The sequence below is a fragment of the Halichoerus grypus genome, chromosome 3 (genome assembly GCF_964656455.1).
Source record: "Halichoerus grypus chromosome 3, mHalGry1.hap1.1, whole genome shotgun sequence".
Taxonomy (NCBI): Eukaryota; Metazoa; Chordata; class Mammalia; order Carnivora; family Phocidae; genus Halichoerus; species Halichoerus grypus.
In genome coordinates, this window is record NC_135714.1 from 157806096 (window position 1) to 157828026 (window position 21931).

Sequence of the window (21931 nt, forward strand, 5' to 3'; positions counted from 1 at the left end):
CTGACAGGCGAGAAGGACTACAATTCTGCAATCCACATGGGAGGTGGAAGAGGGGAGGCCCATGGCCCAGCAGCCGTACTGAGGGTTTCACTTTCTCCTAGTCCTACTCTCTTGCCAACCCCACAGCACAACACAGTCTCTGCATACCAGGCTGTTCCCACTGGATACACTGAATTGCCACATCCTGAGAGTCTCGTACGGTGTCTGGCATTCAATAAGAGCTTAATAGATGTTGAATAAAATGATTCTTGAAAAAAAAAAAAATCTCAAAGGAAGACAAGTCACCAGAACAGAGAGAAAGAAAATAAGGGATTAAAAAAAATCCCATAAGGTTGTGACATCCACAAAGGCTGTGACAGTTTGGGGGCTACTTTCAATGTCCTTCAATACTCCAGAGTTCTTATCAAGGGAAATAAAGACCAGTTCTTTCCTCTTTTATTCCTGGCCCCTCATCTCTCCTATATGCAATGTAATCATAAGGCATTTCCTTGCAGTCTTCCTCTTTGACTTCAGGACAGACGTGATTTATGATCTTTTGTCAAACATGACTCTTTCTGACCCAATGCCTTCCCCCATGTTCCCTGTAATCTGGTATCCACACCATTACCTAGAATCCTTTCTATTCAGGCAGGAGAGACTTAGTATTTTCATTAAGATAGAAGGGGAATCAGATGGAAAAATGTTCTATTAAAAAAGGGAAGGTACTTGGGCACCAGTGTATCAGACTTCCCCAGCCCCTGATCAAAGACCACACTGCAGAACTCACTTGCACTGCTCTGAAGGGTCATGCTTGAGGTTTGGTATTTTTTGTGACCAGCTTACATCTTTCTATTTGAAAGGCAGCCTGAAAAATCGGGTGAGTGAGACCTACAGATCCCCGCTAGCCAGTCTGCGAGGCAACTTCTCAGAAGCTGCTCTGGGCTCCACAGAAGCCCCGTATAACCTTTCCGTTCCTTCTCTTCGTTGAGTTCTTTCCACTAAAATCCTTTTTGGTTCTTATTAACACTTCTTCTTTAGTCATAAATAATTATGTAAGAGATTCTAAAAGATGCCATTTTTTTTTTAAAGGGATTGTATGCACACAGCTAACTTGCACTCACTTTCCAAATTACCTCAGGGGGAAAAAAATATCAATAATGCTCTTAGAGAATTCCAGATCTTACTCAGGCCGAGCAGAGGAAAGGATGGATCATTTCGTTCCTACTACTCCACACAGCCGATCTCGTTTGAATCTCATCTGTGTGGCAGGTACTGTTCCCTGTTTCAGAAGGGGAAGAAATGAAGGCTCAGACGATTGCGAAGAATTTAGGGGATTTGCAAAGTTAACAGATGACACAGCTGGGATGGTCGGAGACCAGATGGTTTACTTCCAAAGCCCAGCTTTTCTCTAGTCTATCCCTTTGAAGGTTCCCCTGAGTGGAGGTGAAGAACCACCTTTTCCTCACCACTTTTAAATATGCACACTAACTGCTTGAGGATTGCTGGCCACGTCTTTCCCTGACTCTGTGAACCATTAGCAGGTCTCTTCTAAGAAGGGTGGTATTGAAACGGGTACGCAAAGAAGCAGGCAAGCAAATCCGCATTCTCAGAGGTGAAATCTCTCTTTCCTCTCTCTCTCTACCTTGGGGCTGGGTAGGTGGGGAAGGGGACTGGGCCCAGTTACCGAAGGGACCCTGGTGAGCTTCCCCACGTGCTGACCTAGGGGATCCACATAAAGCTTTCTACTTTGCCATAAATGTCAAAGTGGTATAGAAATATCCAGGACATTTCCACTGTTGTTCCAACTAGGGGTAGGTATTCATCATGGAGTATGTCAGGGTTGTCTTCTTGATCTAAGTGTTATCTGGGGATAGAGCCTCAATTAGCAAGCTGGGTTGTTAGTAAGAATCTGTAGTCAGATTTTCTGTGTTTACCTTCACTTTCCTTGTCTACAAAACGAGGGGGTTGTTTGTATGACCTTTAAGGTCCTTCTAGCTCAAAATGTCTCCAACCTTGTGGGGTTTGTGTAGGTGTATGTAATATTTGATCATCTAAATCACCCCATTTCTTCTTCCAAAAGGACTACTGACTTAGTACCATAAACATGTAATCAAATTAATTCCACAATCACGAGGAATAAATAATCAAAGGGAGATATTGCACTGTATTCTCCAGGGTAAAATCAGGGGGCAGAGAGGGGCCGCTGAGCCATCCAAATGGGATCTGGAAGAGAAGCGGCTGAATCCAGGCTTCGAAGTCCCTTCTGTCCAGTGATTTGCGCTCAGAGGAGGTAACAGGGCAAGAAACTGTGCAAAAGAAAGAGCTTCAAGGGAGTCTGTAGCAGGAAGGAGTGACTCAGTGTGGTGACAGCCGGTGAGTCAGGAGTGCGAGCGCCTCCCACGAGGGTTCCCACACCACACGTAGTAGCTGGCGTGGGGGCAGACGGGAGCTCGGACCTCACAGTCGAGTCCATGTTTTTTCAACAACGATGACCAGTCACACATGAAAGTAGCCCATCTTCATTACAAAGATGTTCTTTTCCTTAAAGGAGACACAAGCAGACTTCAGGAAGATAGGATTATTTTGGCTACCAAAGTCCCTGATGCACGTCTCTTCCAATGTTATTTGGGACATGGTGTGTCCACGTGAGAAAACCAAGTCTCAAGCATAGCTTTTCACAAGCAAAGCAAGAAATCCTTCCAAAGTGGAGGTTCCTGGGGCTGCTCCAAGACCGCCACAGAAGAACGTAGCCAGGCTTCTGTAGGCTGCGGTGGCCTCTGCGCTGGAGGCGGAATTTAATCACGGTGAGGAGATATCTCTCCTTTGAGAAACAGAGGACCCGACCAATTCTGGAATTCATGTGGGCAGGCGGGAGGAGATGTGGCCTTCGGCCTCTTTCAGAGAAGCCTTTCAAAGAACAACCAGTTTTGAGCTGGTGCAGCTGACCCCAGATCAGGAAGGGGGTGGGGGGTCAGCCAGAGGCCCTGGGGAATGAGGACAGGGCCTCCTCTCAGCTGTTCAAGGTGTTCAGAGTTCCGGAGACAGGGTGGCAAGATCCTTACTGGGATCCGGGCTCAGAAGAAAGGAAGCCAGATTTCCGAGCTTTGGGAGGTGGTGGGGGTGGGGCTTTGGCTTCTCTGCGGACCGGAAGTGGAGGGGCAATCTGAGGGAGCAGACACAACGGAAGTCAAATGAGTCTTATCTTTCCTCCTGATTCACTTTCTCCTCCACATTTCTGACACAGTGCTTTCGCTTCTATCTATGCAGCCTTGGCAAGGAGAAAAGGGAAACAACCCTCATTTAACTTCCCTTGTTCTCCTTGGGTTAATCAGATATACACCAAAATGTTATATCCCCAACACTTGGCCTCTTGGCGTATCTATAGATATGCCATTGAACGAATGCAGGAAACCCATCAGAGGCCATTCCAGAATGACTGTCACTCACTCAGAAGGAGTAAACTCTTCACATGTGAGCCAGAACCCACTGATTTCACTCACCTGTACCCAGGGTGAGGTACAGAGAAAGGCTCTACCTTCGATCTGATGAAAAGGTCTGCCTGTATTGCGTTACTTCCCATTAGAAACTCCCCTATCTTTTTATGGTTGCAGGCATGAGTCAAGAAGCGATCAGAGCGACAAATCTACAGGAAACCCGCCTAGCAAAAAGCTTGGAAAACCAGCTTTGCGCTCCCACGAGTGGGGCGCTCTGACCCCAGCCGTTGTTCCCTACCTCCGCGGAGTTCCTCTGGCTGCTCTCGTAGGGCTTGCTTTTGGGGGGAGGGGGAGGCGGGACAGTAGTAGTCATCAGCCCATCTGTCTGCAAAGATGGGGAGCCTAGAAATGAGACAAAGTAGATGAAGGCAGAGAGAAGAATTCATCAAGGAATCTTACAGAACCTCTGCCTGCCATTTTAACACCTAAACCAACCTGGCCAATCAAATTGCTAAGGCGATATTCTATAGTTTCCATGGACAGAATGGAAACGTCCTCTTGGCCCTCATGACAAATGCAGCACTGTTTGCTCACCAGAAGCTTTCACAAGAAGTTCTGAGGTAAAAATCCACCCCCCCCTTTTTTTTTTTTGCAATAGCTGGAGAAGAAGACATTTTCTAGAACTTAGGTATGACTATTCTCTGACCTACCCCAAGTGCTTAGAAAAAAATGTCTGTCACAAAGTAAGTGGTCAATAAATACTAGTTAAATTTAACTGAGCTGTCTTAGTTTGATCATTTAAAGGCTGCAATCTCCATTTCCTCCAGGACACCTTAATTCTCTCTAACTCTTGGTTGACTCCCATGTCCCATGTGGCACGATGATTTACCCCTCCATTCTTTGTACCAAGGGTACCTCAGAATTCTTCTCAGGCCTTGTGTATTGCTGATTCCCCAGGCCTGACTGTAAGCAGTATATGGAACGGGTGTATTTCTTATCCTTTTTTGGGACCCTTTCCTATACAAGGACAGGGCTACCTACTCAGTAGTTTGTAAGTTACTTGCTTCCTGTCTGGTCCCCGTCTGGCTCCACCTCATTTATACCTTCACAAATGGAAAAGGAGTCGTGAGACCCTCCGGGTCACTCTACAGAGAAGGTTAATGAATCCTAGAGACCCAAAGACTCCTTGTCGAACTCTAATTTTGCTATACCCTCTACCATGGAGTGAGCCAACTTTATAATAATCTCATATACTGTGTGGCTGTTCGGGCCAAATATGGTCCAGATCCATACACATACTCCTTTCCCTACTGAAGCAAAGAGAAGGGATATACCTATATCTCTCTACATCTGTGTGTGTGTGTGTGTGTGTGTGTGTGTGTATTTATATATATATATAAAACTTACTTAGGGTCCTGGTGGCTTTAGGAGTGAGTGGAGGTGGGCTCAAGGGCGTCGACTGAGGAGGTGAAGAACCATGAAATGGCGTCAGCCGATTGTCCGACAACTGGAGACTCTTTGGTCTTTGCGCTTTTCGGGCTGGGCTCTAGTGGGGGGCGGGGCACAGCAAAACATTCTTGCGGTGAGAAAGGCTGAGCTCATCAACACTCGGAACAACCTCGCCTGCTGAGCACCAGCTTGTCAGAGGGCAGATTCCGGAAGCCGCTCTTGAGCTTCCCGCACGGTCATGCGGCGAGCACGGCGAAGACACTGACGGGGATTCACTGGAGCCGACATTCTCTCCCGGCCGGCCATGAGCCTGATTCTGAGCACGGTTAGACCGTGTTATTTGGGCTGGAAAGGAGCCACCCTGATTCTCAGGGAAGGCTGGTCTTGCCACCCTCAACAACTTGCTGTGGCTCATGGAAGAAGAAAAAGCACTTTTTTTTTTTTAAGTTAAGAGAAGAGAAATGACAATGTTTGGACTGACTCATGGGACATGGTGGTGAGAACCACAACTCCAAGCATCAGCCCATGTGTTTACATTGTGGGTACAAGATCTTGCACCACTGCTGATTTAGACACTCAAATTCTCCCTTTGTGCTTTTGTTTTGTTTTGTTTTTTAAGCAGTCTAAGATCAGACACTGTCACAGGCTGCCGGGTGTGACTCCCAGCTCTGCCGTGAGGGGCGCTGTGCCCGGCTGAGGCTGAGGCTGCGGGGAAAGCACTAGCAAGTCTCTGGTGCTCCTCAGCTTGTCCCCCCCTCCCCCACCCTGACCCCCTGTTGTCGTTGTTGTTTTTACCATCAGATCAGGTTCTGGCGCTTTCTCTGCAATGACCTGGGACTTGCTGAGGCTCCAGTCTTTTCTCTTGAACTTGCTGATCCGGTTCTCACTGTCCTCTTTGAGGGGCAGATCTTCAACTCTGGCACCTGACGAAGCCCTGCGCTCCATAAGCGGCTCCAGGATTGACCTATCAGCCAAGGGCAAGGATGGAATCACAAAACACTGACCACTTGGCAGTCAAAATGTACTCCCACAAGACCAGGGATTAGGACTCCTCAACCTCATCCTGGCCTGTGACTTCCCTCTCAGGTTCTAAATCTGAATTTCCAACTGCCAATTAGACATCTCAAGGTATCCATGAAATGAGACCATCAAAGTATGAAAGGAAAATATCTTTGAACATTCATCTTATCCCAGGAAGAGAAAGTCTTATTAAATTTACAGGCAAAGATAAAATTCATACAGTAAAAGATGAATAAGCAGCTTTAGACAGTGGAGAACAGCACATGTCCCAGAGACAGACAACCTGTGTTCAAATCCTACCTCTACTTACCTCTTGGGTGATCTTGGGCAGAAAATCTTTTCATACCTCAGTTTCTTTATGAAATGGGGACAATAATAGTACCTACCTCATAAGGCTATCACAAATGCTTAGAACAAGGGTCTAGCATATATGCATGCTCCTGAAATGCTTTTATTACTATGACAGATTTTCAAGCACCATAGTGAAAACTATTTTATTCAAGAATCATGATTAGGAGACGCCTGGGTGGCTCAGTCGTTAAGCGTCTGCCTTCGGCTCAGGTCATGATCCCGGGGTCCTGGGATCGAGCCCCGCATCGGGCTCCCTGCTCAGCGGGATCCTGCTTCTCCCTTTCCCACTCCCCCTGCTTGTGTTCCTGCTCTCGCTGTCTCAGTCTCTGTCAAATAAATAAATAGAATCTTTAAAAAATAAATAAATAAAAATAAATAAAATCTTAAAAAAAAAAAAACCAAGGAGGGTTAAAAAAGATCTTATACCTTTATGATGGGTATTGCTTAGAGCTTCTGGATGGGTATTCAATAAGCCTTGGTTTGATTAAAAATTGATAGATTTTTGCTCCATAAAAATAGAAAACTTAGAGGAATGAATAGGCAGACGACAGAGGATTTTTAGAGCAGTGAAATTATTCTGTATGATACTACAGTGGTGAATACTTGTCACTATATATCTGTCGAAACCCGCAGAATGTACACCACCACCAAGAGGGAACTCTATCGTCAACTACGGAGTCCGGGTGACTGTGATGTGCTAACATAAGTTCATCAGTGGTAATGAATGTACCGCTCTGCTTTACATTCTTAATCTTGCTGTGAATTTAAAACTGCTCTAAAAAATAAAGTCCATAAAACACACACACACACACACACACACACACACACACACACACACACACACAGACAAAAGCTGTGGTATGAAATAAGACAACATAAAAACAGAGATGAGCTCTTAGTATTTAAAAAAACACAATAGAAGCTTCTGGATGCCTGGGTGGCTCAGCCGGTTAAGCATCTGCCTTCTGCTTAGGTCATGATCTCAGGGTCCTGGGATGGAGTCCCACATTGGGCTCCCTGCTCAGCGGGGAGTCTGCTTCTCCCTCTACCCCTCCCCCCTGCTTGTGCTCTCTAATAAATAAATAAAATCTTTAAAAAAATAAAAAGTAAAAAAAATTGAAGCTTCTATTTGGCAGAAAGCATCATTAGTAAACTAAAACTATCTGCTGACCCTATTTTAGATGGCAAATATCTTTAATATATAAGACATTTTTACAAACCAAAAGGAAAAATATGAGTAGTTCAGTTTTTTAAAATAGTCAAAGGACATAAATAGGTATTTTATGAAAACGGAAATCCAAAGAATTTTAAAAAGTTAGTGTCACAAGTTATCAAATACTCAAATATTAAGACAAGATATCTGGAGGGGGCAAAGATCGTGAAAAACTCCCATGTGTCTATCACTCAGTGTCAATAATGATAACCCATGGCCATTCTGCTTTCTTATGTACACCTAAGTCACATTCCTTGCCCCTCACTGGATCAGTTGGAAGCAATTCTTAGACGTCATACCATCTCATCCATAAATAGCTCAGTGTATACCTCAGTGAGGCAAGGACTCACTTCAGAACATAATTACACTCCCATCATCCATCCTACAAAAGGAATAATTCCTTCATTTCATTGAACATCCAATGCTTACATTTCCTGATTGTCTCATAAATTTTTTGGAAGCGGCTTGTTTGAATCAAGATCCAAACAGGATTCACTCGCTGTGTTTGGTTAAAATGCTTAAATCATTTTAAGCTTTTAATATTGCATGGTTTCTGTTTCTGCAAAGTGTGTTTACCTTGCTCTGTGAAGGTAAAGGGAGAAAGTTCCAGGGAAGTCTGAGTGAGGCTGAGCCCATGCAGTCACACTGGGAAATGCCTGTAGATGGTGGTTTCTTTTTTTTTTTTTTATTTCAAATTATTCCCTCCTTTTGTATTATTTTTTAAAAGACTGTATGGGCTTTTAATTTTTTGGTATTTTTCTTTCCTTTTTTTTTTTGAGAGAGAGAGAGCTCGTGAAGGGTGGGGAGGGGAAAGGGAGAGGGAGTGAGAGAATCTTCTTTTTTAAAGATTTTATTTACTTATTTGAGAGAGACAGAGACAGAGAGAGCAAGCGGGAGGAGGGGTAGAGGGAAAGGGAGCAGACTCCTCACTGAGCAGGGAGCCCGATGTGGGACTAGATCCCAGGACCCTGAGATCATGACCTAAGCCGAAGGCAGATGCTTAACCGGCTGAGCCACCCAGTTGCCCAAGGGTGAGAGAGAATCTTAAGCAGGCTCCATGGTCAGCACAGAGCCCAACACAGGGCTCGATCTCATGACCCAGGGATCAGGACCTGAGCCAAAATCAAGAAGAGTTGGACACTTAACTCACTGAGCCACCCAGGTGCCCCTTTGGTATTTTTCAATGATTAATATACTTAAGGGGAAGCCACTCATTATTATTTATCTTAACTCTGTACTGGTTAAAGAAATATAGAACCAAATTCCAAAAAAGACTAATTATTCTTAATTTTTTTTAAGATTTTATTTTTTAAGTAATCTCTACACCCAACATGGGGCTCGAACTTACAACCCTGAGATCAAGAGTTGCACGTTCCTCCACCTGAGCCAGCCAGGTGCCCCGAGACTCTAATTATTCTTAAAACCAACTAAGCCAAATCAGACAAACAAACAAGATCACCTCAAACAGTAATTGGTCAGGGAGAAAGAAAACCACCACCCCAGATTATATGGAATCAATTATAACTTTACCTCAGAGACTGAGAATGAAGGCTGTGGGTCACTAGGTCGACAGTCAAAGACGCGAGTTTCACTGGGGCCTAATTAGGAACCAAACTAAACCATAAAGTAACTACAGTGTGGTCCCCCGGGGTCTGTGTTATTTTTTTCTTATAATGATTACTTCAGTGATTTTCCTGAAATATCAAAGATTAGTTTTTTTCTAAACAATTTTGTTCTAGGTCCCAAACCTTGCTGGTGCTCTAAGCATGGACTTAGTTGGCCTCCTGGCTTCCCTTAACTCTATGAGCTGTGTTTCAAAAAGTAATTCTCTTTCTGTGCCTCGGCCTACCATTTGCCAGATAGGATGGATACATTCTACTTTCTTCCAATAGAGAACTGGCCTTTTACAGATGGTACCCCCAATAATCATCATGAAAGCATTAATAAATATTGTGGCATGACACTGGGAATGGGAGACTCAGGGTCATTAGCTGATAATCAGTTTGAGCTGCTTTAAAGAAACATCCTAAATAATGTTAGAAAATAGTATCAGTGACTTCCAGTCATTGGGGAAATTTGGGCAAGGTCAATAACCCACCTTGCTTGGGTCGAGGCATGAAGAGGGCCCCACTCACCTGTTCTCTGTTTATTGTCCTGAGTGTCAGCACTCATGGGGTCTCTGATGTTCAACAGCTGTTTCAGATCTTTTCTTTTTTTGAGTGAGACCATTTATTTAAGAAAAGAGTCTCACTGAACAGAACTTTTATGCTTTCACAGAGTAGGTAGTATCTCTTAATGGCATTAAAAAAACCATAGAAGAGAAAAATAAATGAATCAAGGACTATCTAATATTTATTGCACTAAGGACTAAAAATAGTGCAAATACCCAGTACTCACATTGCATATGGCGCTGTGTATCGGTATTTGTTTGACATCAGAACTGTAATGAATCTCATCCTCTGACTAGGGAATGTATACTTCTAGAAATGCATCCTACACTTGATCTGAGCCAAAAGGCCAAGAAGGGATATGAGACTGCATCCTAAATAACTGGAAAGCTGTCTGTGCACTTATGTTTGGTACAATTCTTCATAATAAAATTGCATTTTATATTGACAGAAGCTACATGTTTTCATATGAAATTTATAATGAACTTTGCTGATTACCTGTTTAGAAATAATGACAGAGCTTAAATATTTGATAGTAAGAGAAGGATTAATTATGGTGCGTTCATAGGATGCAATGGTAAATAGCCAACAGAAATGATAAAAAGGGTATGTGGGTGGCCCAGTCTGTTAAGCCTCCAACTCTTGATTTTGGCTCAGGTCATGATCTCAGGGGCGTGAGATAGACACCTGCATGGGGCTCTACGTTCAGCAGGGAGTCTGCTTAAGGCTTTCTCTCTCCCTCTGTCCCTCCCCACCACCCCCTCCCCGCTCACACATGCTCTCTCAAAAGAAAAAAAAATACTCATCATGTATATTAAATTAAGCAGCAGGTCACAAAATGGTATGTGTGATGCTTTTCCAATTGTATAAAATGTATATATGCTTTTTTTGTTATATAACTAAACCTTAACAGTGGTTACTTCTGAGTGATGATGTGATAAGCATTTTTCTTTTAAGTTTCTAGTACTTTGAAAAATTTCTACGGGTACATATATTAAATATATAATTAGCAAAATACTGTTTTATAATAGTATTTTAAACAGAAAGAATACAACTACAAATTCATTTTTTAAAAATATCTTAAATTTGAACATATGGGAAGGCAGTCCATGTTTTTGGCAAGAAAGGTTTGACATCAAAAAGCCATCAGTCCTCCCAAAGTTAGTCCAGAAGTTTCATATGATCCCAATAAAAATAGCCATAGGATTCCAGACAAGTGAATCCAAAAGTGAGCAATGAGTAAAAGTTGCCAGATAAATTCTGAAAAGGATAACTAAAAAATAAAAGCCTTTCAAATCTACAGTAGTTAAAACTACATAGTACTAGTATATGAACACACAGGGAGATGAAAGAAATGGGGGGGGGGAGTCTGCAAATAGACTAAGGAACATATAAAAATTTGATTCTGTAATAAGGTTGACATTTCAAATCAGCAGAGAAAAGATGGTTTGCTCACTAAAGGTTACAGGGAAAACTGACTAGTTGCATGGCCAAAAAAAAAAAAAGTTGACTTCATACTTCACACTTTATACTCATAAATTTCAAAGATTCACAGATTTAGTGGTGAATACTGAAACTCTAAAATTAATTTTTTGCAGCCTTAGAGTGGGAAAGGCCTTTAATTATATAAAATCCAGAAGCCCTGAAATCCAGCATTAATTTATTTGACTGCATAAAAAAAGCACAACTAAATAAAAAATGAGAAGCAAAGTCAAAAGATAAAGGAGAACTGGAGGATGCATTTCAACGAATATTACAGACAGAGAAAACACAACAGAAACATGTACCCAGGGGGAGACGAACCATGAGAGACTATGGACTCTGAGAAACAAACTGAGGGTTTTAGAGGGAAGGGGGTGGGGGGATGGGTTAGCCCGGTGATGGGTATTAAGGAGGGCACGTACTGCATGGAGCACTGGGTGTTATGCACAAACAATGAATTGTGGAACGCTACATCGAAAACTAATGATGTATGTGACTAACATAATAAAATAAAAAAAAAAACAAAAAGAAACATGTACCCAAAATACTTGACCATGGTTTGCAGAACATAAAATACAAACAGCTACTAAAAAATGAAAAGCAGCTCAGATTCACACAAAACAAGAGAAATAAAACCAAACCAAAATGAAACCCTATACCATGAAAATATTCTCCACCTATCAGATTGGTGAAAATTAAAAAGGCCAATAATACACAATTTGGGGTGTGGGGGTGATGAGGCACCCTTGTATGTTGCTGGTAGGACTCTAAATTGGTATAATGTCTGTGGAAGTCAGTTTAGGAATAATTTTGAAAATTGCAACCATAAATGTTCGACAAAACAATGTCACTTCTGGAATTTTTCTCATATGGATATATTTGCATATTTACAGAATAAATTGTTTTTAAGCTTATGCACGGCCACAGTGCTATGACAGCCAAAGATTGAAAACAACTGAACATCCACCAATAGGCACCAGTGGAATGTGTCAGGGTGCAGACATATCCCAAGATGTCTGCACCTCAAAGAAAAGACGAGGCTCTCTACATTCTGAAATGGAATGATTGTCAAGACATAGTAAGTAAAAAGAGCAAGGTAAAGAAAGTATTACGTTTCCATTCATATAAAAAGAAAGCATGAGGAAAAATATATATTTAGGTGTTGCTTGCTGTGTATGAAGAGCTGTTGGAAAGGCACCAAAAACCTAAAGGCTATCACTTGCCTCCGCAGAGGGGTACTGGTAAGGTAGGAGTCAAGGACCGATGGGTGGTTTTTCATGAGAGATCCCTTTTGTACCTTGGAATTTTGTATCATGTAATTATATTACCTGTTTACAAAATAAATATAAATTTTAAAATTACTTTTGAAAATTGATTCAGATGAAAAAAATCAGACTATAAATTAATATGAAAAAATAAATCAGAATGTGATAGGGTGGGTGATAGGATGTGACAGGATGATGGGTGATTATGATCTCACAGGGAAGACAATGAGAATGATCCAGAGGCTAACAGCCATATACTCTGAATTATTTCCCTTATAACAGTGATGCATCTACACTGACCAAGGCTCCCTTTGGCGACAAAAGGCAAAGGTTAGGCAAATTGCACCCCCCACCCCACCGCCAATTAAAAATTGAACCCTTACCCATCAGATCCTGGTCTGGAAGGAGCATTATCGGATGAGTTAGAAGAGGTGGAAATCACCGAGGAAGTCACTGAGGTGATGGACAATCTCCGCAGTGTAGATGACATGATGTAGGGTAGTACAATAGACCCTGTGCGGCTTTGCTTCCTCTCAGTCAAGGTGGGTGGCTGAAGAACACATGGCATCTCCCGGTGAGCTGGCCTGGAACTCAGCCCATATGGCCTGGCACACCCCCATCCGTTTGGGGCCGCCATTTGTATTGGCTGGCACCCACTGCTGCCTCACTTGTTAAATATCGCAGCTACTCCTATTCTTAAGTATAAACACAACTAGGTTAAACCTACCTTGTTAAGATGAGAGAAAAATTCCCCATAATTTGCTGCCAGCCACATAAGAGAGAAAAAGCAAACTGTTCATTACCCCCCAATAGAAGAGCAAAACCCTCAGTCTGCTTCTCCAGTTTAGCTTCTTTCAACCACTAGAAAAATAGAATACTGGCCTAATAGAAAGTTTTAGATCCAAACCGTAGACCTGATGCTTAGGAAGTAAATGGTGAATCTTAAGAAGTAAAGGAACATTGATATTGATCTGCTTTCATTAGCAATGTCTCCAGTAGGACTGATTGCCCCAACAGGCCACCATATCAAATTCACATGCAACCACTGGCCTGGATCTAATAAAAACTATTCACTAGGTGAAAGTCACAGTCCTTCCCATCTAGGAACTTGTGTAAAAGATAAATGTTCCTAGGAAAAAGCTCTAAACTGGCAGTAGGTTGGGAGGTTAGACATGACTGAACACTTGATTAAAAGCAATGATCACAAAGATATTCTGGAGAAAAGGGTAGTAAAGACGGAGGTGTGGGAATGGGAGGCAGGAGGGCTCGAAAGGAATTTCAGAGCTTTGACCCAAGGAAAGAGAATTTGAAAATCAGGAGTTCAAGAGTGAGACAGAAAGCAAGGTGAACTCATATTAAAAAGAGGAGACATGGGGCGCCTGGGTGGCTCAGTCAGTTAAACATCCGGACTCCTGGTTTCGGCTCAGGTCATGAGACCGAGCCCTGTGTCAGGCTCTGCACTCAGCAGGGATTCTGCCTCTCTTGCTCTCTCCCTCTGCCCCTCCCCCTGCTCGTGCACGCACAGGCTCTCTCTCTCAACTAAATAAATCAATCTTAAAAAAAAATGGAAAAATGAAGCTGCATCCAAATACTTAATTGACTATTGGAGAGAAAAGGTTATTTATTGTTTATTCTTTTATTAAGTAACCTTTATGCCCAACGTGGGGCTCCAACTCATGACCCCAAGATCAAGAGCTGCATGCTCTACCAACTGAGCCAGCCAGGCGCCCCAGAGACAAAAGGTTATTGAGCGCATGTACCAACCCACCCAACTTCTTGGGAAGAAGAAAACTGTCACTGGGAGAACTGTGTTAGAACTGTTGGAAAAAATGATGAAATCAGCTATATGCATTGTGAAATGCACTTCACCATTCTTTATCCCCTTCAAAGGCGTCAACAGTGGAAACCTTTCATCAAAATGAAAAATAAACACTAGGAAAATCACTAAGAATTGGGCTAGACGGGACAGGAATGATCAGCGTCTGGGAGCAGGAACATCCCAACTGCTAGGAGAGTAGCGCGCACACTGTGGGCCCAGACCAGCGGCCTCAGCCCCACGTGGGAGCACGTGAGGAAGGCAAACCCTTGGGCCACTGTAGACTTCTTATCAGAAACTCTGGAGCTGTGGTCCGGCGGTCTGTGTTTTTCAGGTGGTTCGGACAGTCACTCAAGTCTGAGAACCCCTATGTAGCACGTCACTGTTAGAAGGTCACCAAAAGCTCACCATGTGCTCTCCTCCCTGCCCCTGGTATTTCCATGCTGCACCATTTTGACTCATCTGGCAGCTGAAAAACTCCGCAAGATCAAAAACTGTCAAAGAGACAGAAAAAATCAACAAGCTCCTTAGACAAAGCCTACCAGCGTTATGACACCGTAGAGCTTTTCCACTTTCTCCTTGAGTTCCCGGAAACAAGAAGACAACCGGTCATGCAGTGGCTTTAGCTGCTCTGTCAGCTTCTCCCCGTGGATGCGGATCCCCTCTGTCAGCAGGGGCATCTGAACAAAAGGGCATGAAAGGAAGGGAATACGGTTTAGGAAGAGGGATACTTCAGATCTGGAGGCTGGGCAAGGATGGGGGTGGAGACGGACAGGTAAGCTGGCAGACACAGCACGGACCACATGAGAACGCTACTTCTCCGTGTGGGGCTTGGGCACTGGCCGCCCTTGGGTCAAGGACACAGAGAGACACACAAGGAGACAAGCAGGCCCTCAACTGGGGAAGGGCTGACAGCCCAGACAAACCCACCTGAGCCCGGGGGCATGTCTGTGGCTAAGCCACTGCTAGTTTTAAACCTTAGGCTGAATCGGATGGCTGCATTTTCTACCACTGTTCACTGAAGTAATGAGAGAGAGAGAGAGAGAGAGACTGAGGCCAACATGGCTCAGCTGGAAACACAGCTCAGCAAAGCAATTTGGGGACTTTAATCTCTTCTCTAGGAGGGTCCCTCTCTGCACTGTAGAGTCTAACAGAATGCTATTCCTAGGGTCACTTTGCCAAACAAAGAGGTAGGCTGTGATTCCAAAGAGTAAAAAACAAAACAAAACGAAACCCTCTAAAAGCGGGCTTGTGGATTTAAGCCCTAGAGAATATCTTGGGGCTGTGCTCTGTGGCACCCCACGGAGCGCTGCGGAAGGCTGTCTGGCCGCACTCCTCCCACGACACATACCTGCAATGCTATCAGTCGTTTTAGCAGCTCAATCTTCTCCTGGTCTTCGGGATGCTCCTGCAAGTACTTTTCTGTAAAAAAAGCCTAAAAGGGGAGCACATGTGAGTATTAATTAGAACACGTTCCTATCTGTGTATTTGACCCACAAGGGAGGAGAGCCTGAAAGGGTGAAAAATGTGTTCCGTTCTGATAAATCAGGAACATCTAAGTAAATACTCATTCATTTCCTGGGGCAGCCCTTATGCCATAGTGGACAATTCTAAAGGTATGTGCTATTTTGTGGTTTTTCTGGAATTGTGCAATGCCTAATCAAAGTACCTTCTCAACAACCACCAGACACACACAAGTGCACAGACCAAATATCATCAGTAGAGCAGAATGGCATTCAGTGAAATAACTTTCCCAAAGGACTAAGGACAATGGCAATCCCTAAAGGTTACTCATTAAAGTGTGCAGTTATTATAAAGGAAAAAGCAAAAAATTAGTAGGCTGGATATGGACGATAGTTCTCCTGCTCTATCATCTGATATAGGCTCTATCACATTTTTTTCTGTATTAAATAAATATTAATATCCACATTTTCTCATTACTCATCTATCTAAAAGGCTTTTTTGAGGACAACATGAGATATAGATGTGAAAATGTCTTATAAGTAAATTTCTTAAAGATTTATTTATTTGAGAGAGAGTGCGCATGGGTGGCGGGAGGGGCAGAAGCAGAGGGAGAAGCAGGACCGGGGCTCGATCCCAGGACCTGGGGATCATGACCTGAGCTGAAGGCAGATGCCTAACGGCTGAGCCACCCAGGCGCCCGATTCAATGTATTTGAAGTCCTTATAAAAAGGGGAAGTTTAGACACAGGGAGAACACACTGTGAAGAGGCATGAGGAGAACATGGTCATCTATAAGCCAAGGAATATTTGCCAACCCCTCCGAAACTAGGAGAGAGGTGGGACCAAATTCTTCCTCACAGCCCTCAGAGGGAATGAACCCTGCTGCTACCTGGATTTCAGAAAACCGGGCTCCTGAACTGTGAGGCAATCTATTTCTATTGTTTTAAGCTACCTGTGTGTGCCTTTGTTCTGGCGGCCCCAGCAAATGAATGCAACAAGGGATACAAAGACATGCGGGCCTACAGGCCCAGTATCACAAACAGGAAGCCCGGCAGCACATCCGGAGAGCACTCCTTCTAGCCAGATTCATGTTTAGAGAGAAATGAGTGAAAAAGTTGTATTGCTTAAAATTTCATCCACCCTCACCTTCCAAATACAAGCAGTTTAAATCTTCAAAGTTAAAAAACAATTTTTGATATAAGATAAAATGCACCGAAATTCCCAAAACATTGGTTGAGTCAAGAAATATTGGAGCAGGGTGCTCTGAAATTCACTTTTTTAGGAGAGTCCTGCCTCACGACAGAAAGGGCCTGATGAATTACAGCAAACAGCTCTTGGGTTCCTATCAGGCAGGCAATGATTAACGGCCTGCTTTAAGACAGGTCGCCTGTATAGATAAGTGATGATGGATTCCCCAATGGACTGCAATGGGGGTCACTGGTGATCAAGGAGTTTACCTTTTTCTTACGTTTAGAAATGCACACACTCATACATATTAATTAAAAGTACAAACTAGTATTTTAAGCTAAAGGTCTTGAAATTTATTAGTTTACATACCCTACATTCCCTTTTTAAAAATTTCAATGAGAAGACGATGACATTGGAAAGACCTTCATATGAAATTACATACTATTCCCAGATATTGGCATGTATGAATTTGAGTTCAGGGGCATTCTGTAAAAAAAAAACCCAAAAAACACTTGGAAAAACACATAAAAGTTAGTACTAGATAGCTCAGCTTATATGAAAAAACACACACCAAAATCATTACAGTATAAAAAAGTATTATATTCTGGATCCTAGTTTTGCCTTGAATTTTGTGATGATGCCAGAGATTATTATTGACACCTGGCATGGGCACACTAGAAGTGACCTCCGGTGTGGACTCCTTCCCGGCTGCTAAGGGTCATAAGCCTGAAGAAGGCGCAAAGGTTGATGGGAAAGATGGTCACAGCATCAGTCACAGAGTACTGGCCGCCCCACTCACGAAGGACGTTCCGATCACATTTGGCTCGAAGCGACGGGAGGGAGGAAGAAAACCGACCCTCAGCAAGCCTCAACTATATGGCAAGTGTTCTGTGATGTTCCCTACACACAAGATGCCTTCCTTAGCTATGAGCCCACTCCTGTGCGTTAGGTATTTTCCTCACTTTTTTCAGATACGAAGCTCGGGGCTCAGAGAGGTGAATTATCTCACTCAAGGGCACACAGTGGCCAATGGGAAGCCGGGATTGGGTCACAGGCGTGGCTGATTCTAACGTCCCTGGTCTTCTCAGGACTTGGTGTACAAATGGAAATAAGAGAATCAGCAAATTGACTGTCCACTCGCCCTTCCCATCTTCCTCCTTCACTTCCCGCTCATTCTCCAGGCTACTCCACAGGGCGGTGGCCAAATGTTTATTTGGATTCAGGAAGAGGACTCCAAAATTACCTAGCCACTGAAAACAGCTGAACAATTAAAAATCCTGTCTTGATTAATTACATTACGAATTACCTACTGAATACATTACTTCCATTTTATTTTTTTTTAAGATTTTATTTATTTATTTGAGAGAGAGAGAGAGGGAGGGAGAGCACAGAGGGAGAGGGAGAGGGAAAAGCTGACTCCCCGCTGAGCAGGTAGCCCGATGCAGGACTCAATTCTGGGACCCCGGGATCACCGCCTGAGCCGAAGGCAGACGCTTCACGGACTGAGCCACCCAGGCGCCCCCATTACCTCCATTTTAAATGGTGCTACAACCAAACCCTATGCAATGGATTCACATCTGGTGAGTACTCTTTTCTTGTTTCTCCAGAATAAAAGATATGACACTTAGTTGAACTAATGTAACTGTGTAGCCAGGGCCAGCGTTTGTCCAAACAACCTACGGCACACCAAGTCGGGGTGGGTGTTTCTAGAAGCTCATTTTAACTAGAGCACAGCTCTGCCTCTCCCACAGATGCTTCTTCACTTCCAGAGCATCCTGAGTTCTGCGTCTCCCACAGGGGAGAGGGGGAGTGGGAGAGGGAACAGCAGGTAGATCAACCAGACGTGGTATATTAGATTGATCTTTCAGTGACTCCTTACCAGGCCATGGCCTAACCCTGGCAGGGTTGCTGAGGGTCTCTAGGAGGTGTGAGGTCAAGGACATGCTTTTCATTAATTTCACTTGTAAAAGAAGTGAAGAAGGCAGAGTGAAAAATCTCTCAGGCGAGCTGTAAGCAACGAATTCACTGGGGGCATGGTGCCATGGAGAGAGGCATGGAGACACACGGGATTCACCTTTTCATAGTTGGAGTAGCCCCCCATGACAGCCGGGTCCACGATGCCACTGAGCAGCATGGAGAGAGGGTGCACAGAGAGGGCTCGGTCCCAGGCATGCTGCTGGACACAGTTGCTGATCTTCTCATTGGTGAGTTCCATGGTTTCTATGGCATTCTCCAGGGGACTGATTTCCTCCTGTGACAGAGGACCAGGGAGAGGAAGGGCATTTTGTGAGCTCACAGCAAAGACGGAACAAAAAATCCAAAGCGTTCCCTTTTAAAAGGTATAACATTCTCACCAAGCTATAGAAGAGTCAAGTTTTGCTTGTCAAGCTTATATTTATTTGGATACCACACTTATTGGAAATGCTTTTGCTAAGTTGCAAAATAAGCGACTTAAAATCTCCTTAGGAAGTCCAAGGGTGACCTAAAAATTAGAGCTATTGCGGTGATTATTTCTTGGTGCAAAGTATCTACAGAAATTTTGAAAAAAAAAAAAATGGAGCTGTAACAATGATTGATTTTTAGGCAGAGCTCCCTCAGAGATTTTTGAGAAGCTCAATGACAACAGAGTAATGGGTTATCTGATCCCAGATACTTCTGCAGCACCCAGAATGTTCCCTGGCAAGAGGCTTGATGCTTCTTCCATGAGAAAAGGGAAATGATTTTGGATGCCATACATTCAGACCATACATAAGTCACCTTAGTATGGGTTCTGTGGTTAAAAGAAGTCAGAAATAAGAGGATGTATTAGAATATTCAACCTGAATTTTGGATGAAAATGAAATAAGATTTAATATACATTCAGAAGAGCAACTCCTGTGGAAACATCTTCAAAGCCAGGTTTCAAGAAAGATCGCCTTCTTCGTTTTACCCATTGCCAGCCAGCATGACCGCCTACTGCAGCCTCGATGCCAAAAGTCTCTGTCCAAAAATCATATTCATACTTGAAAAATAATAATTTACTACCAGTGGTACGGAACACATCAGATTTCAGTTCAGATCTGTTCAAGATGTATTTCTTGAAGATGTATTACATGCCAAGTACTGGGCTATGTTCCACAGTTATAAAAGTGACTAAGACAGAATTCATGGCTGGGAGGAGCCTATGGTTTATAAAATGTAGTGGGGTCTCAAGCCATGTAAGCACGGGAGTAACTTGCTAGAAATAAGCCCAGGTTGTGGCGGGGCACAGGGAAAGGGCATCTAACCCCACTTAGGAGTTTCAGAGATGACTTCCAGGCGAAGCCTGGATGGGAGGTAGTTAGGTTGCGAAGTAGCATTTCGGGCAAAAAAAATGGCCCACTGTCATGGAGGGTTGAAATAACATGGAATGAGCAGTTTAGTTCCAGAAGATTCCATAGGAAACGAGGTGGCAGAGCTGAGTCACAAGGACTCTGCTTGTGTGTGCTAAGGAACAGCGGCTTTATGCTCCAGGCACTGGGGAGCCACAGCAAGGTTTTAAGCATGAGGAGGATACGGTCAGCTTTCCACTGTGGAACTCACGCTCGGAGGCCGTGAGGAAAACAGGCCTGTGAAGGCCAAGGCAGGAGGCCAATGAGGGGGCTTTTTCCGTGGCGTCCACCAGAGATGAATGAGGGACTAAAACAGGGTACAGTAGTAGGAGAGCTGGAAATAAAGAAAACAGATTTAATAAATATTAAAAAGGTAAAAGGGGCAGCTTTGGGGAGGGATAGAGAAGGAAGAGTCTAGGATGACTGGTGATGTGATTAGCCACGAATGAAAGAAGAGGAAATGTTCTGGGAGAGAATGTGATTGACAGCAAACTCAAAGGAGACATTCCGAAAACGGTTTGGTGCACTGGCAGGATCATGAGGAGACGAGACTCATTTACTCATAAAAGAGTCATTCACTGTGAGTAACCTTTAGGGTTGGTGTTGTAACATCAGTTGTACAAAGGAGTTCTATTAGACAAGCATGCCTTTTATTTCTCTCTCGGAAAACAAAGTTGGCCAGAGGAGGCTGGCCAAGCTAGTGAGAACTGGAGGAGGGCTTAACAAAGGCTCTTATTATATCTGGAGACACAAAGAATTTTCTGAGTTCCAATTTCAAATGACTCACCGTTGAAATTTGTTTGACTTCAAACCACTTGAGAATCCCAGGAAAGGTGTACGCAGTTGTATATGTGGTCCTTTCGATCCACATGGTCTGGTGGAAGGAAGGAAAATTGGAAATGTCAGTTCCCAGGCAAAATGGCAATGCTCCCTGGTTGAGGTCAGGGAGAGTCTATTCCCAAATGCTTCCTTGGTGAACGGGCCACATTTTGAGGATTCTGGATGTTTAAAACTGCAAGGGATCATCTGCTTGGGCCCTCTCATGTTCTAGAGGGGACATGTGAGGTCCAGAGAGGTGGGACTTGCTCAGGTCATACCAGCATAAACACTGGAGCGCAACAGCAGAGCCCAGTCTTGGGGTGGGGTCCGGTCTAGAGTTCTCCACTGAGATGGGCTTGCTGTCGAGGTAGTAAGCGCGTAGCACCTCTGTCCTCTGTCCCCACGGCTGCCATCGTTTCTGCGATCTGCTTTGGTTAGGTGGAAAGCCTACTTTACCTTGTTTTAGAGGGCAAAGGGAGTGGACTCACAGCAAATTCATTGTCTGGATCCTTCTCTCCTTTCCAGAATGGCCTGGAATATCTGAACTGCTGCACTTCATTGGCTCTATAGTAGCTGGAGAAAGACATGGCCACAATGCTGTAGCTTCGCTCTTAGAACAAGCAGTCCTTGATCAGACTTCAATAAAACCTGGGCCACATCTTACAAAGACCGAGTCTTATCCACTAAGCGACCTCAAAACCGTCTCCACAATGAAGGCTGGAGGAGGTGCACGATCTGATTTTATTGCACATCTTTATCTTATAATGAATCCATTCCACAGCTCACCATTTAAAAAGGTATATGTATTTATATCCATGTTTGTGATTTCATTTGTGTATTTTTATCACAATCCTATCAATCCTACTAGCATTTTAGCTTCTCAGGAAAAAAGAACGAGGCTTTCGATCACTGGGGAACCCACCAGGCAAGGTGA

At 43.7% G+C, this 21931-nt stretch overlaps 1 protein-coding gene across 3 annotated transcripts in view; it reads right to left on the reverse strand.

Annotated features, from left to right (window-relative positions):
* Window positions 1-2116: 2116 nt before the first annotated feature.
* The window catches only part of DOCK5 (dedicator of cytokinesis 5), a 205822-nt gene continuing 186007 nt past the window's right edge, over window positions 2117-21931 (reverse strand). For 2 of the 3 annotated variants that reach the window (XM_078069500.1, XM_078069498.1), the window contains 10 exons: window positions 21486-21570; window positions 20966-21052; window positions 18903-19079; window positions 15529-15612; window positions 14720-14857; window positions 12745-12911; window positions 5658-5826; window positions 4821-4959; window positions 3712-3815; window positions 2117-3142 (listed from right to left, as the gene is read on the reverse strand). In XM_078069500.1, the coding sequence (XP_077925626.1) occupies window positions 3038-3142; window positions 3712-3815; window positions 4821-4959; window positions 5658-5826; window positions 12745-12911; window positions 14720-14857; window positions 15529-15612; window positions 18903-19079; window positions 20966-21052; window positions 21486-21570 (1255 nt within the window). In that variant the 3' untranslated portion in view covers window positions 2117-3037. Of the gene's footprint in view, window positions 3143-3711; window positions 3816-4820; window positions 4960-5657; window positions 5827-12744; window positions 12912-14719; window positions 14858-15528; window positions 15613-18902; window positions 19080-20965; window positions 21053-21485; window positions 21571-21931 lie in introns of those variants that run through there. The other variant, XM_078069501.1, reaches the window with a different exon arrangement.